The 22781-nt window shown below is 36.1% G+C and overlaps 1 protein-coding gene across 5 annotated transcripts in view; it reads right to left on the bottom strand.

Moving 5' to 3' along the window:
* Positions 1–1268: 1268 nt before the first annotated feature.
* Positions 1269–22781, bottom strand: part of UBR5 (ubiquitin protein ligase E3 component n-recognin 5) — a 137374-nt gene continuing 115861 nt past the window's right edge. For 3 of the 5 annotated variants that reach the window (XM_039233838.1, XM_039233840.1, XM_039233836.1), the window contains exons 46-59: positions 21923–22043; positions 21732–21836; positions 19236–19479; positions 17741–17852; positions 17067–17211; positions 15657–15787; positions 13875–13935; positions 11562–11737; positions 11247–11331; positions 9722–9877; positions 9274–9387; positions 7662–7806; positions 6394–6479; positions 1269–2443 (exon numbers count right to left, since the gene is read on the bottom strand). In XM_039233838.1, the coding sequence (XP_039089769.1) occupies positions 2231–2443; positions 6394–6479; positions 7662–7806; positions 9274–9387; positions 9722–9877; positions 11247–11331; positions 11562–11737; positions 13875–13935; positions 15657–15787; positions 17067–17211; positions 17741–17852; positions 19236–19479; positions 21732–21836; positions 21923–22043 (1894 nt within the window). In that variant the 3' untranslated portion in view covers positions 1269–2230. The remainder of the gene's footprint in view (positions 2444–6393; positions 6480–7661; positions 7807–9273; positions 9388–9721; positions 9878–11246; positions 11332–11561; positions 11738–13874; positions 13936–15656; positions 15788–17066; positions 17212–17740; positions 17853–19235; positions 19480–21731; positions 21837–21922; positions 22044–22781) is intronic. The other 2 variants (XM_039233839.1, XM_039233837.1) reach the window with 1 other exon arrangement.

A 22781-nucleotide genomic window follows, 5' to 3' on the forward strand; every position in this document is an offset into this window, starting at 1 on the left:
AGTCTGTCTCAGTAAGCTACTACTATACTGGATAGTCAACATATTCAGATGAATAGTGGAAAAAAGGGTAAAAATAGCAAAATATTGAAAACCCCATTTGTAAAGTTCATTCTTGGTCTTCTCTTCCTAAATTTTTTCAATTCTATTAGATTTAATCACTAAACAAGACCAAAAGAGAACTTTATTTTACATGACTTTATTTTCCATTTAGAACCATTTTATGCTTTACTTAAAAAAAAAAAAAAAAAAAACTCTGCTTTTAATCGTCCTAAAAGCATTTAACCAAAATCTTGATTTAGGAAGACTTAAGACATTGTGCATTATTTTAAATATTTTCATTCTTTCAATAACTATTAAAAATAAGTTCACAATTAGGGTTTCAAATGTCCTAATCATATCTAGTTTGTTTTCATTTAATATTTTATCAATCCCATCATGTGCATACAGAAGTTAAGATGATAAATAAATTTTCTCTCTTTCAGACACACTGATGATAATTAGCTCTTAATCTAATTACTATTTCATTTACTCAGAAATAGCATTTAGACATAAAAACCAATGTCTCACTTTGTAAAATAACCTTTGGTTAATTTACACAAGTCCAATACAGCATATTGTGTAACTTTTAAGTAATACAATGAGTTTCACTACTATCATTTTAGTTTTTAATATTTGTGTCAGCAGGGCTTAGAATATCACATGGTTCAGTCTTCTGCAGGAAGTTCTATAATGAAAGCACAGCGCCTTTGAACATGAAAAACATCCCAAAGGCTAGGAGTCCTCAAAAGGAATTGAAAGGTAGAGATTTCAGAGAATTTTACTCATTTTCAACATGTAAAGTGACTAGTGTTAAGTCACTTTTTGAAGACTTAGTGAAGAAAACAGTGTTCTTTATGCCACTGAGTAAAGCTACTAAAACCATAAGAATTTAGAGATTGGTACTAAGCTACATAATTAATGGGTCATCAAAAAAGATCCTGTCACTTAGTTACTAAGTATAAGTGAGTGAGTTAACTTCCTATGCCAAGTAAGCGTCACACTTCACGTCCCTCATTTGTAAAAAAGAAAAGGTGGCCTGGCCAGTGCCATTCAGGATTCTCTGCTAACTGTAAAATGTGGACTGATTTACTTCTCTTTCTTATAGTCCATGTGTATATAAACTTTCAGTTCTTTAAATCAAAAATTTTTATGCACATAACCATGTTGGTGTATTACCCTTAGTTTAAAAATGTACAACTACATAAATAAAAACTATTATTTCTTCAATATTACTTGACATTTCTTCTGTAATTTCTTTATTTAAAAAAGTAAATGTAACAAGATACTTAAAAAAGGCTAGATACAAAAGTAGTTAAGCTGCTCACGAACATTTAAAATTTTCCAAAATGTATCTTCAATAATCATGATCTTATAAAACATTTTACAGTTATCAGAAAGTGCCCAGGCTGAGTTTACATAACTGAAATACCTTAGTACAAATGTCTAGTTAGAACTGAAGTGCAGTAACCTCCTGACTGACTGCTCATTGAAATAGGGATACAAAGAAAAAAAGGTTGATTGTGATAAAGTATTGTGCATTGGCCCCATATGTACAAAAAAAGTGCCCTTACTCAATTGAACAAATTACATGCAAAATATTAGTGATATCATTTAATATCCTAGAGCTCAATGCAGCTAAAATAAACCGCAATAAAAGTGGTTTTCATAGGTAAAAGTGATTTCATCTCTAAGATCTGAATGTCCAGAACTTTGTACAAGTTCCATATACATGATACACAATTGCAGCCAACCACAAATTAAACACCATAAAAAAAGTTAAAATGAAAACACAGAACATACTTAATTTTTTATTTGGAAATTCCCTATTCCCTCTATACAAGAACCTTTGCTGAAACACTTTCCACAAAGGCAGCAGTGAATTTTCAGAACATTTTACATTTTTCCCCTCAGCAAAAAGATAAATCACAGTGTAAATTATGTTGTTCTGCTGTCATCTTTGGCTGGGGTTAGACCCAGAAGTTGTTGACTAGCAAACCATTATAGTCAAAAAGTTGCTAGTGCTCCTCAGGCCTTTAGGCTACAAACTCAGCAAGGAATGTTTGCATTTAATCTCTTTAAGGTACCACCAGGGGTGTGACAGCATTAACTTCCATAAACTTTTATAGACAAATGGAAAAAAATCTACAAAATTAGCTAGTAATATTACACAGCAATACACACTTTTTATACTCTACACAAAACCAAAATTCTTGGTCTTAATGGCGAGTAGCAACTTCTGTTTGAGAATCTGTTTAGAGGAATAGAGTGGGACGTAAAGTCGAGAAATACAAGTGTTTGCGGTAGGAAGATGTTGGTCATCTGGTGGTCTTATTGTGATTGAGGGCATAGGCTGAAATCCTTCTTCACTGGCTGGTAATGATGGGCTTGATGTCCAAAAGTAAACCTAAACAGGAGTATGATAATTACAAGTTTGGCTTTTAACAGATTAACATGAACTCTGGCAAAATCTACATGGAATCCAATTCTTACTTAAAACCTACAGAGGGATATGAATCTGAATGAGGTTTTAAACTTATTTCTTGTCCTGGGGCGCCTGGGTGACTCAGTCAGTTAAGTGTCTGACTTCAGCTCAGGTCATGAGGTTACAGCTCGTGGATTCAAACCCTGCATAGGGCTCTGTGCTGACAGCTCAGAGCCTAGAGCCTGCTTCAGATTCTGTATCTACCTCTCTCTCTGCCGCTCCCTGGCTTGTGTTCTGTCTCGATCTCAAAAATAAACATTAAAAAAATTGTTTTTGAAAATTCATTTCTTGTACTGAAAAAGAAAGGTTCAGGGTCAAAAGTGAAGAAAGTATCAGGTATGTAGAAAAGTGACTATTTCAGGGCCTCAGTTTCTCTGTAAGCCTTTCCAGTGGCTAAATTCCAGAGTATCTTTTAGTGGAAATAGGACACAAGCTCTCTAAAGAAAAATTTAAAGGCTCAGTTCGTGGGTTCAAGCCCCACGTCAGGCTCTGCACTGCAGCTCAGAGCCTTGAGCCAGCTTCAGATTCTATCTCCCTCTCTGCCCCTCCACTGCTTGTGCTCTCAAAAATTATTTTCTAAAAAAAAAGTCTCTTATGGTTTGCCTCCCTGTGTTTATCTTATTTTTCCTTCTTCTATGATCCTGTTAAGTTTCTCAAATTCCACACAGAAAAGATTTTAAGTAATCTTTACATGCAACATAGGGCTAGAATAAACAAGAGTCTCATGTTCCAACAACCTGAACCAACCAGGTGCCTACAGGCAATTTTTTTAAATAAATACGATATTATATATGTATTTTCCTTATGATTTTTGTAACATTTTTTGTAGTTTAAGAATACAGTTACATAGGGCGCCTGGGTGGCTCAGTCACTTAAGTGTCCAACTCTTGATTTAGGCTCAGGTCATGATCTTACAGTTTGTGAAATCAAGCCCTGTACTGGGCTCTGCGCTGACAGTATGGAGCCTGCTTGGGATTCTCTCTCTGCCGGTCCCGTACTTGTTCTCCCTTTCCCTCTTAAAATTAAAAACTTAGGGACACCTGGGTGGCTCAGTTGCTTAAGCGTCCAACTTCAACCTAGGTCATGATCCTGACTTTATGAGTTTGAGCCCCGCATTAGGCTCTGTGCTGATGGCTCAGAGCCCGGAGCCTGTTTCAGATTCTGTGCTCCCTCACTCTTTGCCCCCTTCCTCACCACTTGCCCTCTGCTGCTCTCTCAAAAATAAACATTAAAAAAATTTAAAAATAAAAACTTAACATATGTAATACATATAAAATACAAAATATGTGTAATAGACTATTTACTAAAACTTTAATTTAGTAGATTTTCAAATGTGTGGTAGATTGGTGCCCTTAACCCCCACAATGTTTTGCTTTCCTAAAGAATGGTTTTATGAGAAATCTCCTCTAAGTTCTATAGAAGGGGGCAGAAAAAGAACCCCGGCTAAGAGTCAGGGTCTACAAAATCTTCAAAGAACGATAGATAGATAGATAGATAGATATCCGAAGAATAATTATATAATCTTTGAATATATATATATATTTTTTTTAAATGTTTGGGGGTTTTTTTGGGGGAGGGGGGTGGGAGGAGAGACAGAAGAAGACACAGAATCTGAAGCAGGCTCCGAGCGTCAGCACAGAGCCCAATGTGGGCTCGAACTCAAGCCATGAGATCATGACCGGAGCCAAAGTCAGACGCTTAACTTGACTGAGCCACCTAGGCGTCCCCCCAACAAAGAACTTTATTAAAAAAGGACTGAAAGATGCTCTAGAGATAAAGCTGGTCCAATCCACTCATTTTATGGGTTAAAAAAGGACAAAGTTAATGTAAAATGTTTCTCTGAGGATGAATATGGTTAGCCAGGTTAGATAACTACCATTGCTGGACAGTCAAGAAGCTGGAAGAAAAGAACTACTACAGGATTTTCAGAACTTTTACTAGTGAACTGTGCCTCTCTCACCCAGTAACTGAAAAAAATCCCTATAATTTGCAGGACTAGTAATTCAAGGAAGAATAGTTTGCTCTGAATGGTCTGTAATGTCCTTCAGTTTTTCTCCTCAGGTACATCAGAATAAAACCAACAACTGTGAAGCATCCTTCCCAAAAGAGGAGGGGGAAACCTTTTGATATACTGCTTAAACCCTATTAAATAGGACTCAAATTAAAGCTGTTAATAGGAAATCCTGAGGCCCTTTACAAAGGGAGATCTTTCATTTTTTAATTTTTAAAAATATTTGTTTAACATTTATTCAATTTTGAGAGAGAGAGTGGGGGAGGGGCAGAGAGAGGGAGACACAGTATGAAACAGGCTCCAGGCTCTGAACTGTCAGTACAAAGCCCAATGTGGGGCACGAACCGTGAGATCGTGACCTAAGCCGAAGTCAGAGGCTAAACCGACTGAGCCACACAGGCACCCCAGATCTTTCATTTTAAAGATTGAATAGTTAGCAAATTTTTCTTTCAGTAGAAGGCAGAAACTGCAGTGAAATTTAACTTGACTGACAGGACTAAGGATATATTATTGGTTTAAAAACAGAAATACCAGGGAATAGTCAAAAAGAAAACTAGTCCGTTACAGTTTAGAATTTATACCAGATAGCCAATCATTTCTATTTCTGTTTTTGATAGGTCTTACAGAACCGATAATGGGCTCATACAGAAACAAGATACCTGGATCAAAAAACTGAGTACAGGTAGTCCTGAAACCATGCACTGGGAGAAACTTTAGGGTCCTAAGAGTTAGGACTACTGAACAATCTGTCTCACTATAGTGCAGAAATATTGGAAGGCTCTTAGGATCATTTAAAAATTAAGCAGTGCAGGGCACCTGGGTGGTTCAGTCGGTTAAGCATATGATTTCAGCTCAGGTCATGATCTCATGGTTTGTGGGTTCAAGCTCCATGGCTCTGTGCTGACAGCTTAGAGCCTGCTTCATATTCTGTGTCTCCCCTGCTCTCTCTCTCTGCCCCTCCCCCACTGATGCTCTGTCTCTCAAAAATAAATGAATAATGTTTAAAAATTTTTTTAATAAAAAATTTTTAAAAAATTAAGTGTTAAATGCAGACCCTTCCCTCAGCCCCCCAAAATAAGTTACTGCCTGAGGTGAAGATAAACGGGAAACTGCCAAGTTTTGTGCTTTTCCATACAACCATTTCCCCTCTCTCAAATAAAACTGGAGAATATATCTGGAAATTGGATTTTTGTTATATGTTCCACAAGTAGTGTGGTTTTTAGTTACTGAGAACTAAGGCCGGTTCGGCAGGGAACCATAAGGAATATGGTAGAAAGGATCTCTGGGATTTTCTGGGTAAGGAAAGTTTCTAAAAGAAAGTCTGGTGAAGACTGCCTTTCAAGACTGATGGACAGGTTGACCTGGCTATGGATATACTCAACAATGGATACAGATTCCACTGACCTGGTAGGCTTTTCACTATGATCAAAGTTTATATTAAGTTTAAAATCAAACAATACATAAGCTGCTCTATTCCTAGTACAGTATACAGAGAGCAATCAAGATACTATTCAGAAATTTTGCAAATGCTTGCCACTGGTCAAAAGGATTAAGGATAAATAAAGGGAGCAGCTAGCATATGTAAGCACTATAGGGAAAAAGACACATCAACTGGTATTATCTTCTGGGACTAAGGACAGCATATCAATAACTAAATGCATTTCATTCTGCTTATGGCTTTATTAATACTTCAGGTTTTCAGTTCTAGAGTAGAAAAACCAAAACTGCCTTATATTTCTGACCTTCTATAATTTACTTAACCAAAATGAAAATGACCATTAGAAACTTAAAAGGTTATCACACAAGAGTATTTTAACATTTCATATTTTCTTTTGCAAATTTTGTAAAAATTTCAACTTACAAGATCTTGTCGTTCTGTCATGCTCATCTTCTCTACTATTGACCAGAACCAACGCTTGAACTGCAAGAGCTTCTCAGCATTTTCTCCTACGAAGAATATAAATCCAATATACTATACCAATTATTACTTTAAAACACTGCTTCTTATAAAATTGTTACTAAGGATCAGGGGTTTAATTCCTAATACAGGAAATTAGGACCACTTGCATAATGTAAAAGTTCATTAGTCAGTCCTGACTTAAGATGATCAAGAAAAATGGATCATCAGCCTCAAAATTAATAATCACTTACTTTAATTCTACCTGCTGAACTTACACCAGTGCTTCACAAATTGTAATGAGTTTACTAATTACTTGGGGATCTTTTTAAGATGCAGATTCTCATCTACTAGGTCTGGGAAAAGGGAGGAAAAAGAACCAAAATTCTCTATTTCTAAAACTACTTCTAAATGATACTGATGATGCTTATCTGAGGATCATATTTGGAGGGGCCTTAGGTATTTATTTTCTACTCTTAGGTCTTAGGTTTGTAAATGAGACAAATTGTTAAATAGCACAAAAACTATTATACAATGAATCTATATGTTGCCAAGCATAAAGAAAAAACAAGAAAATTTATCCAAATTTAACTTGCTATAATTTAGCTGAAGCTGTTTGCAAAATATAAAGGGGGAAAATCAGTACCTTCATGTATGCAATAATTTTGGACTATAGGTGTAATCCTCTCATAAGGAATTTCTTGAAGCTTTCGGTATCTTACGGTATGGTCACAGCTAAAATTCTATTCCTAGGCTACAGGACTTTGAAGACAAAGTGTTACAGAAAGTCAGGGGCTGATAGTAAATGTTATTCTACAAGGAATATCACTACCTCCTGTTACTCTTTCTGGACTTTCCTTTTGTTTGTATGCTATTAGATCTTTATGAGTGAGCTTTGGGTACAGTTCTACAAAGCAAATTCTTTAATTAGAGAGCCCAAGAGAGATTAGGAATTGGGAAAGGCTATTTTTTCTTAGCATACAAAAATCTGTTTACATAGCTGCTCACCACAAAGAAGTTTTACTTGTATTCATACTAAACCATATACTCTTTAAAACCTAGAAATATTAAACAAAGATTAAAAACAACCTAATGCTAAGCCATCATAGTTCAATAATATCTTAAAAATTTAGACAAAAAGCCTTGAACACCTGAGTTATACAGCATTTCTAAGCCCTGTAAATTTATCTATCTAGTAGATTCCTTAAATAAACATTCAAAAAATTTCCTACCTGATTCATCATTGAAAGAGGTGAAACTGATCAACATTTGCACATTAACTTCACCACAGCCATTTACCAAAAGTCTAAAATCTTCTGCTGTTAAATCTTCTAATGAATTCTTTGGCAGCACATCCAGTAGACCTTTCCTCATTGCCTACAGAATATTTTAAAAATTACCTTTTTATTACTCTGAGCACTTTATTTTCCATGTAGCACTTATTGTTGTTAAAGCCCAATATCTAATTTTAGCAGCCTAGGAATACTAGCTCTCATTTTAAACCAGAGAGAAAGACATGGAGTATTTTTAATTTAACAGATTCAAAAGAAGCAGAGGAGAAAAAAGGGATTATGAATAGGCTACAGGTTCAAAAGTGAAATAGTATTATTATACACCAGGATTTTAACTGAAATAATTTACACGTTAATAAAATAGGCTACTCATTAAATAATAGCTTCAATTTTTCAAACATGCTATCCTGTCATATCCTATGAAAAGTAGGATCCTATGAAAAGAACACAAACTCAAAATCTAGAAGCTCACTGAGAAATTACAATGTTCTAAGAACTGTTCTAAGTACCTTACATGTATTATTAACGCATTTAATTCTATCCTCATTGTGCAGAGGAGACGAAGGCACAAAATACTTAAGTAGTTTGCTAGTGTCATATAATAGCTAAAGAGTATTGCAGCCATGATTTGAATCCTGACAGCAGGACTCCAGAGCCTATACAATTATTCCTGGCACAGAAATCAGATCAGAACACTTGACAAATACAGCAGGCCTGATGTTGCTTTTTAGAAGGCTCTCTTGGATGGACGGGGATGGTCCTTGGCTGGCATCTGGAAACTTGGTTTTTGGAATGGTCCCCCTACATTACTGATACGGCTGTTCTGAAAGCCTGGAGCGATGAACTCTGCTGTGCCAGCTTACCTAGACTATTTAAGCAAACAATGTGACTTATGATGAACACATGCCTCTAAGAGTCTGAATTTCAGTAATCAGGGCTGGCTGCATACGCAGAAAATGCTTACAGGACTGGCCTTCAATAAAAAACCTGGGCTGTGACCCTTAAGGACCCTTAAGCAGGCTTCGCTAAACACAAACACTATGCATGTGTTTCTGTAATTCACTGCTGGAGGAAAGAAGTATATTCTTTGTGTCCACCCATGGTTCCAGAGAGAGAACTTTGGAAGGCAGCAAAGTTCTAGATTCCTCTAGACTTGGTCTAATGTACTTCTTCCCTTGCCGGGAGTCCTTTTGCTATAATAAACCATGACTATCAGTACAATTGCCTTAGAGTCCTTCTAGTCAGTCACCTTCAAGTATGGGTGGTAGCAGGACCCCACAACAGTAGTCATCTCAGTCCCACAAGAATCTTTTCTCAACTTTTACTCACCAAATTGACTTTGAGGATTGCATGCTTTATCCAAGTAGTTTTTCCCAACAGAAGGTGAGTGCTTGGTTTGGATTCAGGTGTTAACTTACACTGTACATAAATTAATTTGGTTTAAAATTTTTAACCTTTTATAGGCAAGCTGAATACACCTGAACTAGTTTACCACACATGAAGACACAAATAGCCTCATCAGATCAAATAACACTTTTTAGAAAATACTCACATGTAATGGCTGTTCGGCAACTACCAACATTCTGTGTTCTGCGTATTTCCTCACATATTCATACACATTCTGGGGAGTGACTGGTATATTTACACCATTAGGAATAAGTTCAACCTGTAATAAATTTAGCACTGCCATTTAAAAGCAATGGTCAAAGCAGGAGTCAGTCTACAGTTCATAAAACAATTCCTTAAATTCTAAAATCTAAAGACAAATCTCGGACAAATATCTAAAAGATGCAAAAATTTAGGCCTAAATAAGTACAAAAAAACACTACCTTTCCCTATGTCTCATTAGCTCTCCATCTCTCTCTCTCTATGCCTGTCAGTCTGCTGTTTGTCTGAGTGTCACTCGCTCTGTCCCCATCCACACTGTTTGTATATAAGATAAGCACAACAGACTAACCAAATTCTCTTGCCAGAATCAGAAAGGTACATATTTGCTTTACCTGTCCTCCACCCTCTTCTTTACACAAATCAATTGCAAATGCCAAATCCATTGCAGAGAAAACAGCATCAGCATCTGAACTCTGAGAAGCGAGGATAAGTTGCCGTAAACTCTCATACATCACAGGGTCAAAAAAAGCAAAATCATGCCAATTGACCTAAGGAAGTAATCATATGGAACTCAATTATGAAGCATCTTCACTACAATTTTATCTAATTTGAAGATATAAAGAGTACTATCTCACTAAATATATTAAAACTGATTTATTTAAAGAGATAAATTTTAATCTTTGGCTCTGATAATATATGTAATTATCATGGTATATAAAAAGTGTAACATATACTTTGAAAAAAAATTTAAAGCCAATAGTGGAGGAGTTTAACTTCCAAGACAATTTATTTGCAAAAGTCCTGCATTAATTATTGACAATGATTATGCTAAGCAGCTGGTGTTTAGTGTGTGTGTGTGTGTGTGTGTGTGTATACATGTCCTAGTCTTGATTATAATAAAATACAGATTAATTCTAGATAATCAATCTGATGCTCAAAGGAATTTAATAACTTGTTGAAGGTCATATCATTGGGTTAAACTTGAGTCTATCTGATTCCATGATCTTTTCTATAAACCTTGTTAAAGATTACACATATCAACATTTTTGAGCTGTTGCTGAGCTTTAAATCTAGCTCTTTGTGGTACAAGAACATTTAGCTGGAATATTTTAAGAATGCAAGAGGGTCAGAGTTAAAATATATATACACATACATATCATATGCTGTATAAAAAAACTATTCATCAGTGAATGTGATTTAAAAAAAATTAATCACAATGTTAATTTGTATCAGATGTGTGTGTGATATAAATCGCTGGAAGAGACTAAAATATTTCATTGTTTTGTGTCAAGAAATTTCTTTATAATTAATTCCTTCAGAACACTAGCAGTTGTGTTTTAAATCAAAAGCTGCATAATTAGTATTATAAGTAATTTCAAGGATATGGTTTTCCCCTCCCCCCAGGATAAAAAGAATGTGCAGGCAGGCAAACTATCAAAGCACATAAAGAAATTAAGCTACTTCTATCACCCAGAGATAAAGATCAAGCATGCCATGCTGTATTTTCTTACATTGTTTTGTCTCCCTCTCTCCTGTACATCTTACATATATTTTTGAAGCAACAATGCTCTTTTCAATAAACTACTACTACTACTTCCACTACCACCTGTTTGAACAAATAATAAACATTAAAATCTATTGAGCACTTACCAGGCACTATTATAGTTTACCATTATATAGTTTTACCATTTTCTAAATGGGAAAATATGCGATAGGTGTCAGGGGATTTGTCTGCAGCAAGATCCAGGTCTGTCAGACACTCTGGAATCCACCTGTGTCACCCACTCTGCTATGCTATCTCCTCCATGTATTGAGATGTTTTTCCCATGTCATTAAATGTTTGAAAAGGACTTATCATGGCTATAAAAGGAAATTTTTGCAATTGTAAAAGCAGTTAGGTTCATTAAATTCACTTACTTTCCTACCAAGCAACACTTTAATTACATGTCTATTCAATGTAATAGGACATAGTTCATTCTGTAACAGACATAGTCCAAGAATCCTAAAAATAAAAACAGGGAAATATATTTAAATTTGAAAATAATTCTAGAACATATATAACCCCACACATACATACATAATATACATACAGTATTTTGAGAAATTTTCTACAGCCTCATTTCTAATCAGTATGAAATAGAGCATGTACACATTTTAAAAACTGCTATGTTTTAGAAAAGTCTTGAACTGAAATTTTATAAAAATTCAAATATAAGATTAGAGTTATTTTACCTGCCAATGTTTCTGAAACAATTCAACCTTGCTTCTGTGTTTTTGCCAGGCCGTGGAGTATAAAATCCTCTTTTTCCAGGTTGGTAAAACAAAGGGGCATTATCATCACCATCATCTGTATCATCTAAATCCATATCTACAACACTTCGACTAGAGCCATGACGCTTTCGGTTTTCCTAATAACAGAATATCAGAGATTAAGTCCTAAACCTGATTTTTAAAATGAATTATATGAACAGGTTCTCCAAAATCACTCAAAGTGAAGTCAGTCAGGTGAAGCAACATTATATTTAAATGTAAATACTTTTTAAAAAATTAATTTTGAAAGAGTGCATGTGCGTGGAAGAGGGGCCCAGAGAGAGGGAGAGAGAATCCGAAGCAGGCTCCATGCTATCAGTGCATAGCCCTCATATCAGTGGTGAGCTCCATCTCACCAACTGAACTGCAAGATCATGACCTGGACTGAAATCTAGTTGGACACCCAACCAAATGACCCACCCAGGCGTGCCCCTGTAAATAAACTTTTAAAATTTTTTTAATGTTTTATTTATTTCTGAGAGAGACAGCATGAACAGGGGAGGGCCAGAGAGAGAGAGAGAAAGACAGACAGACAGAATCTGAAACAGGGTCCAGGCTCTGAGCTGGCTGTCAGCACAGAGCCCAACGTGGGGTTCGCACCCGCAAACTATGAGATCATGACCTGAGCTAAAACTAAGTCAGACACAACTAAGCCACCCAGGCTCCCTGGATTGACATTGTTTTTTAATGTTTTATTTACTTCTGAGAAAGAGTGTGAGCGAGCAGGGGAGGGTCAGAGAGAGAGGAAGACACAGAACCTGAAACAGGCTTCAGGCTCTAAGCTAGCTGTCAGCACAGAGCCCGACGCAGGGCCCAAATCCACAAGCCGTGAGATCACCTGAGCCGAATCCAGGCGCCCCTGGATGGACAGTTCTTAAAGCACTCTGAGAACAATGAACCATTAATGTCCTCTGGCCTATATCATTTCCAATAAGAAATCTACGGTCTTTCAAATTACTGTTTCTCTTTGCATGAGGCACTACTTTTTGGCTGCTTAGTTTTACAGCAGTTCAATGATAATATGTACATAGTTTTCTTTCACTTTATCCTATTTAGGGTTCACTGAGTACCTTGAATTCATAAAATCTATGTCCTGTACCAGATTTGCAAAGTTTTCAGTCATTATTTCTTCACATATTTTCCTGTAGCACTCTCTCTTCTGGGTACTCCAATGACATGGATATTTGATCTTTTGATATGGTCCCAAGATCCCCAAAATTGTTCTTTTGTTCAGAATCTTCTCTCTGTTCTTCAGAGTAGATAATTTCTATCTTCAAGTTGACTGACACTTTCCTATCATCTTCATTCTGCTATTGACCTATCTGGTGTTTGTTGTTGTTGTTGTTGTTGTTTCTTTTAGACACTGTATTTCTAATTTTGAACTTTTCCCTTGGTTCTCTTTTAAAGTTTTCTGTATCTCTGCTGTGACCCTCTTTCAGTTCATTAGTATTTATCTCATAGAATATGAGATAAAATCTTTGGTTAATTCCAATCCAAGTAGGTCATCTTGAAGTTGGCCTCTATTGGTTCTTTTCCCAGGAGAACTGGTCAGTCTTTCCTAGTAAAGGATTTTGGAGTGTCTCCTGGGCCTTTTAAATATTAAATTGTGAAACTCTGGGTCTTGTTAAAATGATAGAGAAAATGTTGAGATTTGGGGGTTTTAGTAGGCAGTCAACCTGGGTAGATTCAGATTGAAAGTTTCCCCATCTGTGTGGAATGATTCTGGTAACAAATTTTCAAAGCCTTTTATTATACTGTTTGGGTCCTAGACAATGGTTTATACCACACAGTTGAGTTCTCAAAGCCTTTTCTATCTTCCAACTAAGATGGGAGTAAAAGGGATCAGCTTTACTGCCTGAAACAATACCATACCAGCTGTGTTTTCAAGTTTTGACTTTCCGCTATAATTTGTGTGCTTTCCAGAATCCTCAGGCAGTTCCTTTTAAGTTTTTAGTTGTAATCAGTGGTAGAGATATGATTATAAAGCTTTTGCTCCACCTTGGATGGCAATGAAGTTCTCAGGTAGCTTAAGAATGAAATACATCATGCGCTAAAAAAAGCCTTCGTTGCGGCTCCTCCACGTCTCCTTGTCTCTGCATCTTTGGCACTCAATTCTTCCTTAAGAAATAAGCCCTAAGAAATTCATGACATCTCTAAATTCAAGCTTAATTCAGGTTGTGCTTAAACCGGAGTTCCAAGTGCTTATTATTAGCATATGTACAAAACATCACTTACCTGTACCTTTTCTGAGGAGTCTAATAATCCAAGATCCAGGATACTATCAGCTCCATTTTCCCTAAAAACAAACCAAAAAAACCCCTTTCAAATTCCAGATAACTGAAACTTCTAGGATTTAGTGTAGAGAAACATGCATTCCAATTTGTAAGAATTTATAAACACATTTAAAATTTTGAAATAAATGCCTAGGATACTTACTAGTCTTAGTGCAAATATAGGAACAGAAAAGTCATTATATACATAAATAAAATTAGGTGCTACAAGTGTGATTCAAGATAATGAGATAAAGGCTACCTGATTTAAGACAAAATAAATGCAGTCTTCACAGGGGGACTGAAGATTAGGCTCACATGGAGCAATGTAAGAGAACAGAAAATATTCAGAAAGCAATCACAATAGGAATCAAATTCTTTAGTGTGTTTAATTATTCTAGAATACTAATAAATTCACTATTCACTTTATAAAGTCAGCTGAAAGCAGTCAGTATTCAATAGAAAACACTACTAATAAACTCTTACAGATGTTTAAAAAAGATTTTTATAAAATCTATTTATTGATTTAGAGCACACATGAGCCGGGGAAAAGCAGAGAATCCCAAGCAGGCTCTGCCCAAAGTTAAGAGTCAGATGCTTAACCAACTAAGCCACACCCAGGTGACCCATTTATTAAAATCTTTTTATCAAAATGCACACTCCTCAAAACCTTTCCTATAATGGGTGCTGATTACCTCCAGAGACTGGGAAAAGGAATGAAGAAACAGTACATAAAAACCCAGGTAAGAAAAAAAGTAATTAACAGCAAAGAAAATAAACTTCAAGCAATGGTCTTTTCACTTGGACCATTCAAAGGCTATGAAACAGATAGATGTCTGTTAAGTTCCAGTGTTTAGCCTATCTATCCACTTATCCATTTCTAGGACTACATCCAATCCAAGTTCCTCATGCAAAATAATCACTAGGAACAAAGAAATCTGCATTTAAAATAACACTTCGGGGGTTCCTGGGTGGGTCAAGTGGTTATTAAGGGTCTGACTTCGGCTCAGATGGCTCAGGTCATAAGCTCACATGGTTAGTGAGTTTTAGTTCTGTACTGGGCTCTCTGCTGAGAGCTCAGCCTGGAGCCTGCTTCAGATTCTGTCTCCTGCTCTCTCTGCACCCCCATGTTCGATCTGTCTTTCAAAAATAAACATTAAAAAAGTAACAATAAAGTAATTAACATTTCAAAGCCTCCAACTAGATATTAAAGTTGCACCAGGATGGAAGGCACCGAATAAGTTTGCATATCTTCCTGATGTCACCTTTACTTGTTACCTTGGGAAAAGAATTATTTAACTGTTACATATTTCTAAGTTTTATTGTAAAACAAGTATATTACACAACAGAAAGCAAAAGCTTAAAAAATCCATGTAAGATAAATCAGAAGCTCTGAAAGAAATTTCATGCTTATGGCAAGAACTCAGGGACTACACACCAATTCCTTAAAGTATCTAGCCTCTGCCATCAGAGGTATTCTGGTAGAGAATTGGGGGTGTACTTCTTATAAGTAATTTCTAAATTTCAGGTATAAAAGATTTTCAGAACCTAAGTCATTGCTAAAATTCTACCTAATACATGTGAAACTCAACTGTCACACTCAGGAATTTTAAGCCATCTCTTAAAAAAAAAAACATTTAATGTCATGTACTTTATAGTATAAATTTTAAGATATGGTGGCACTACATCCTAAAAATAAAGTAGTTGGATGTTTAAACTGAAATGCCTTCACAATTATATACATTACCGTCCATGTGCTATAATGAGTTCCATGGCTTCATCCACTCTTGCTCTCAGAGAATCTTCACTTGCTAGGAGGAGGAGCAGTTGGGCTGGGGATAATTCCAACAGCATGCCAGTGATTTTACTTGCGAATGCCTGCAAACAATGAGCAAATGTTACTTGCCCCTACTCTCTGAAACCTCCTGTCTAAATCAACAATCTTTTATGGAAAAAAAGGAGGGGAGAGAGGAAGGAAGGAAGAAAACTTAAGAAACCTTACGTAACAAAACATTTCTGAACCCCTAAGTTATTTTATTAAACAGGAAGCTTAATTAAAGAGAACTTTGGTAGTCTTATTAGTTTAAAATTTTTATGACGAGCCTTTTAAGATGTTTGATGTCCATAAGTAAACATACAAATACTTGATTTCCATTTTTTCCTACTACAGAGAGCCAGAAACATTTCTTTCATGTAGGGTAGAAGAAAAGAAAGGGAGGGAAGAAGTGAAGGAGGAAAATGAAAGATGGCTTATAAAATTTAAGGCTAAGGATTTACTGAAAGAAATGTAAGTTATGTAAAAGACAAAAAACCATTAGTTTATGTTTCATATTATATGAAAGAAACCTGACAGAACATTCAGTATAAAAATCTCCTAGCAATAGGTAACAGCAGTAAATAAAGTACAGTCTTTGCAGTATGTTGTTTTATCTACAACTTAACAGATTAAAAAGTCTGCTTCAAAAAGTAACAATTTGTACAAATAAGGGTACAAATTTAATGCATGGATAATTCTTTAGCACACAAGGAACTTATCAGGTAAAAGGACAACTTAACATAGGTAGAAAAAACAAATCTCAAGCTACCCTCCAGCCCATTTTGTGGCTTTCCCTAAGCTTCCTTGTTTACTACAGTCCTCAACCCCATGGCTTGCCAACAGCTAACAACCTTTTAAAATACCAAATTTTGGGTTACCTGGGTGGCTTAGTCGGTTAAGCGTCCAACTTCAGCTCAGGTCATGATCTCACAGTTCGTGGGTTTGAGGCCCATGTTGGGCTCTGTGCTGACAGCTAGTTCAGAGCCTGGAGCCTGTTTCAGATTCTGTACCTCCCTCTCTCTCTGACCCTCCCCTGCTCATGCTCTCTCTGTCTCTCTCTCTCAGAAATAAGTAAAACATTAAAAATAAATAAATACCAACTTTAATCCAAAAACAAAAATGGGGACACCTGAGTGGCTTAGTAGGTTAAGCATCTGACTGTGGCTCAGATCATGACCTTCTGGTTTATGAGTTTGAGCTCAGCCTGGAGTCTGCTTTGGATTCTTTGTCTCCCTCCCTTTTCTCTGCTTCTCCCCTGCTCATGCTCTGTCTCTCTCAAAAATAAATTCAAACGCAGAAATGGCACAGCCAGTTATGGGGGGCTAAGTGCATCGTACGTACTGGTTGCATTGCTTGTACTCGGGGATAAAGTCTCTCTCCAAGTGCCTGACGATGTGCTGGCAGAGGATCAGGATCATCACTAGGATTCCCTTCAGAGGCTGGTCTGAAGGGTCTAGTATCAATGGAAAGCTGTCTTCTAAAGTCTCTGAAAGAAGAACAAAGCTATTATATTTCATCTCCTCGGTCTGCAAAATAACTTCACAGCCAGTAATAAAGATGGAAAACCAAAGGATACAGGCAGCTCTCTCTAGTTATCAAGGTAGTAGAATGCCTAATAGATGGTCATTGGGAAATAAAGGTTTTCTAGATACTAATACTTAAAATTCTATAAATCTAAAAATCTAATACATAGCTGTTTGATTCCAACGGAGTAGGACTATAAAATACCAGATATTAAGAATCCACCCACATTTCCTAGATATTTTAGTCCAAAGTAAAATGCCACCCATCTTAACAGGAGAAAAATTAAGAGGTTTAAATATAACACAATTGCCACGATTAAAATTTTAAGACAAATTTAGGAAAGAATGGTAACAGTACAGTGACTATACATATACCCAAACACTAAAACTTTTTCTAAAACATAGTCCATAACTGAGATCCTCTCATTACAGGACTACCTATAATTTCATTCCCTAAGGTGGTATTCAATAAAAGATACAAAATTATCTTACCTATCTCGATCTCTCCGAGAACCTGCTCGCAAGCCACTACTCCTCCTCATTTCCCTTTCTCTCTCCCTTTCCCGATCCCGCTCTCCTCTGTTCCTTAGTCTCTGCATTAAACCTGGAAGAAGATATAAAAACACACTTTGTTTAGATAAATGTGAATGCAACTATTTTTTAACTTTTAAAGTTAATGTGAGGACATGAGACAAACTTAAGAACATGACAGGTGAAAATTATCTACCTTATGCCTTCCACTCATTCTCCGTATGGTTTTGAAGGCTGGGGGTAATTATATAGAATCTACCTGGCTCATAGTAGATGTTCACTCAGTATGTATATAATGAATTATGTCACAGTTGTGAAATGATTTTTTAGCAACTAGGGCTGTTAGTTTTACCATAAATAATGCTGAAATTTCTTACGTGATTAGAGTCAGATCTCTTTTCTATTTATTTTCAGTTTGGGGCATTAAGCATTATATATAGGCCACCCAAAACATCCAGCTATTATTATTTTCAAAACCTTAAGCATAAGCCAGAGTATGGTTTCGTAAAGAGTGTGCAGGAGAGCTATTTCTGAAAATGTTACGACTTCCCAAGCTCCCTCATTCACATTTGCTGATTTCTTTTTATTATAGGACTACAGAAAGTCAAGTGGTAAAACTAATGACGAAAGGCTGCAGTCTCTCTCCATCTTTTCATCCTCAATCCTTCCTAGAGCTCACTGAGCCTAGTCTATGGTGGCACTTTCCAAAACCTGGTATATTAGCACTACAGCCTCGGTGACATGCAGGATTTTATTAGTGATGTCCTCTCCCTAAATTATCCACCTATGAAGTGACAATCTTCTGCCCCTTGTTTATATGAATCCCCAATTATAACCTACTTAAGGCATTTGTAATTTTCACAGATTTTTTAAAATTTGAAAATTAGGTAAAAATCTTAATTCCAAAGTCCTGGTCCTCAAAGTGGTAGAGCTTACACCAGGATGTTAATAAAGAAAATCTTATTATCAAAAAAAAAAAAAAAGTCTTATTATACAGTGAGTTTAGTAACACAGTCAACCAGTCTATATTTGGTTGCAAGCTCCGTCTTTCATTGGGGACCAGTAACAACTCTGCAAATTGTCCTTCGAATAGCACTGCTCTAGAGAATAGGATTTTCTTAAGTATCTGTACTAATTAAATACACAGGGGTGATGGAAAATAATGTAATATGCTCAATGAATTTTTCTGTTAACACAGAACTTACAACTTCCCACTCCCTAAACATGACTCACTAGTACCGTCATACACATTTATAGTTTAGGTAAGATTAAATCACTAATCTAGAACATAATTACATAAAAATGAAGTGTGCAGTAAAGTTCTCCCAGTTAAAATACACTTAACTGTGATTGTAATTGTTTTGATCAAACAAGAATTTTTTCCCTCTTAAAACCCTTCACCAAGTCCGTCTATCCAAGTAATTTTTATGACATTTGTTATCTGTAGAATACTTACTTGTATGAGTGCCTTTGTTGGCATTTTGGATACAATCTAAATTTGGCAGTTTTTCATTTGACAAAAAAGCTTGTGCAATGGCTGTATAAAAACTTCGTGCTACACCACTGCCCTCTCCTGGCTCATCCTTAAATGTGACTTTTACTCTGTGTACAGCCATTGGTGTAGTAGCACATCTTCGACCAAAGTGATTGTTAAGCTGCCTCATGGTCTGCTGAATAAGAAGATCTCGATCGCGATCAACCTATTAAAACACCAAACAGGAATAAAGTTCAATGTTAGAAACCACCTTGGAATTTTCCTATGTAAAAATCTGAAAATGTAATTTTAGCTTTCTGTTGACAATTTAACTACAAAGTAATCTGGATTTTTGGAAGCTTATACATTCCATACATTCTAAAGCATACAAGAATGTCCTGCATTAAGTAAGGATAATGGAATTTAAGTCAATTCTAATATTTCCTAAATAAGCCCATTGGAAAATAGCAATCTGTTCAATTTTGAAATATACCAGGATCAATTCCAAGTGAAAAAGTATGTGGTGTTTAAAGAAACCGCAAATACTAGAAAACATGGGCTATTCCTTTGGTGACAGAAAAGCACAAAGTATAAGAAAAATGACAAGCTGGAAAACAACTGGTGCCTTCTATTATGGACAGGTATTCATGAATAGTACACATATCACTGTAAGATGATGTGCTTATAAATAATTGAGAAAAACAATAGAAAATGGGCAAAATGTATCAAACAGTTCATAGAGAAAATAATATCCTTAGATACATGAAACGATGTTTAGCTTGCTCTTAAGAAAAATGCAAATTAAAACTACATTAAGATGCACATATTGGATGGGCAAAAATCTAAAACTTTGACAACTACTGGCAGCATTATAGAGGATCAGGCATTCTCATATTAATGTTGCAAATGCAAAAATATGTAACCATCAGGCAGAAGTATTTTCCAAATTTCCAAAATTATATATGCATATGCCCTTTAACCCACGTCTAAGTTCTGTGTCCAAGAATCTACCTCAAAGACACGCCTGCCAAAAAAGAAAAACACACATAAAGCTATCATCACACTACTATTTGTAACAGCAAAAGATGAGAAAAAAGCCCAAATGTCTATCAATAGGAGACTGGCTTAAAAACAAACAAAAACCCCACATGACACAACCATGAAATGCAGTACTAAGACAAAGCAGCTGTAAAAGAAACAGAACAGAACATTGCTCTATACAGTGATGGCTTTACCCCCAGGATGTACTGTTAACTGGGAAATGCAAGATGTAGTAAAATGTATAGCATGCTCAGAGTTGGGAGTAGGGGACAGACGTGGGAAATGAATTACACACACACGACTATTTTTTTTTTAAAGAGGGAGGAAAATAACATCACACACACACACACCTCTGAAAGGAAGAGGAGGGGCATGGTAAAAGAGACAGAAATGGAAACTAGATTTCCCTAAATATACCTTCTTCTGTAAAGTTGATCTTGCACTATGGTAGATATCTTACATTAATTACAAAACAAAACAAAAACAAAAAACAGAAAGCAATCCCTAAAAACTAAAAGCAAAATGAAACAAAGACCCTGGTTATATGGAGATTAGTAGCAAAATCACACAAAGCTTTAAAACAAAGCAAATGGACTACATCTCTACTTGGATATGCTGGAAAAAGAAAAAAAAAAAAGCCCTTAAGCTCTTTTTGATAATTATTTTGGGGTGGTAGTGTAGATGTCGTGATTCTAAGACTGCTATGTATATGCCGTAGGATAAAAGCAAGTAATTTTATTAGTGTTGATGGGAAGTAGGATATTCAGTTCAGAACAAAGGAGATAAAGACTAAGAGGTGGAAATAAACAAAACAACCTTGTGATCCTAAATCTTGAATTTAGACTGGAAATATCAGTATGTACTTATGATATAATTTTTTAAAGGAGAATTCCCTAGCTCTAGCCAATGAAAAGACCCAGAAACTACGAACAACTTAGTAGGCAGTGAGCAACCCTACAGCCCACAGTATAGTCTCAAAGTACCTTTTTTACTACCAAAAGGAACCAGGGCTTCTTGAAGAAATGGCTGGTCTAAGATCTGAGACAGGAAATACACAAGATGAGACGTACCAAAAAGGAAGGAAGTCATCAAAGATTATTGGGAGTCCTGTGAAAAGGACTGAGGAGCGAAAAAGGACTCAGGACTCCCACTATCCAGAGACCATCTGAGCATCAGTGGAAAATAATAATCTTAATGGAATGAAGGACATCAAAAATGTTTTAAAAAAAAACAAAAACCGAAAACTTGAAAAATTCATTGATCATCATGAGATGTTAGGAAACCAATTACATTACTCTAAATTTGGTGATTATCATTTATTTACATTTTTAATTATTACACAACATATCTCTCTAAACATGAAACATGATTGTTATAACAGTTTTCAAATTTCATTAAGTGGCATACTGTATGTATAGTATTAGAAAATCTAAATACCTTTACCTCTAGTGATAAATCTCTTGACTGCTGGTTTCTCAGTTTTTCCATTTCTCTACGGAATTTTGATTCTTTTACCTCAAAACCACCCAATTCGGTTAGGATCTTTAAAAAAAAATGCATGACAGAATTATTCTCTGACATATGTTCTTTTCACGCAGAAGAGAACTAAAAGTGCTCAAAACACATACTGATCCAGGTTCTGCTCCAACATCTTCCATGAACACCCTGCCGAATAGTTCCAAAGAAAGGCGCCAGCGTCCTAACAGCATATCGTGGGAAATAACCATTCCCATGAAGCTGCACTGTGGCCTGCAAGAGGTTTAAGAGAAGAAGGAATTTAGCCAACTGTAAAAAGCTCCTGGTTTTTGGTCAATGACGGTAATTTGGTTGGTTTTTTCACATTATGAAGTCTTAGGCACTTTGGCCCACATCCTCTCTAACAGGATCTTTTTAAAAACTACTCATTCCTCACAAAACTTCTCATTTTTACTCCATTATTCCTTCTGTCCTTCACAGAAGGATACATCTCTCAGCTGCCTCTCTTCATCTTCAATTTTACCTCTTCCCCCCCTTAAAGTTCAGTGTCCATCTACACTTAGAGGATTCCCAAATCCCTCTCTAGTTCAAACTTTCACAACAGTCCAGAATTTCCACTGTGCTGAATACACCCATGTCTGTAACATGTAACTCCAACTCAACATGGGAAAACCGAGGATGGCTTCTTCACTTCAATGACGCTGCCTCTTGATTTCTTTCAGTAGTACCATCAATTTCCCTATTGCACAAACTTGAAACAAATTTTAATTTTTCTTTCCCCTATTTCTCCAGAGCAATTAAGTCCTTCATGAGTTTCTTATCCCCTCCATAATTTCCTAATTCATCCCAAAGGCAATATTGTATTTTACCCCAAAGGTAAAAGCCCCCTTTTACCACTAGACAGAACCTAGTAACCGCTTTCTTTTTAACTTGTCTCCTTACCTCTAATTCTTCTCTCCTTCAGTCTATTTGCTTTTACATATTCTACACATCTCAGCACAAGCCATATTG

This window comes from Hyaena hyaena, unplaced genomic scaffold (assembly GCF_003009895.1).
Source record: "Hyaena hyaena isolate Hyena2069 unplaced genomic scaffold, ASM300989v1 scaffold_79, whole genome shotgun sequence".
Lineage (NCBI taxonomy): Eukaryota > Metazoa > Chordata > Mammalia > Carnivora > Hyaenidae > Hyaena > Hyaena hyaena.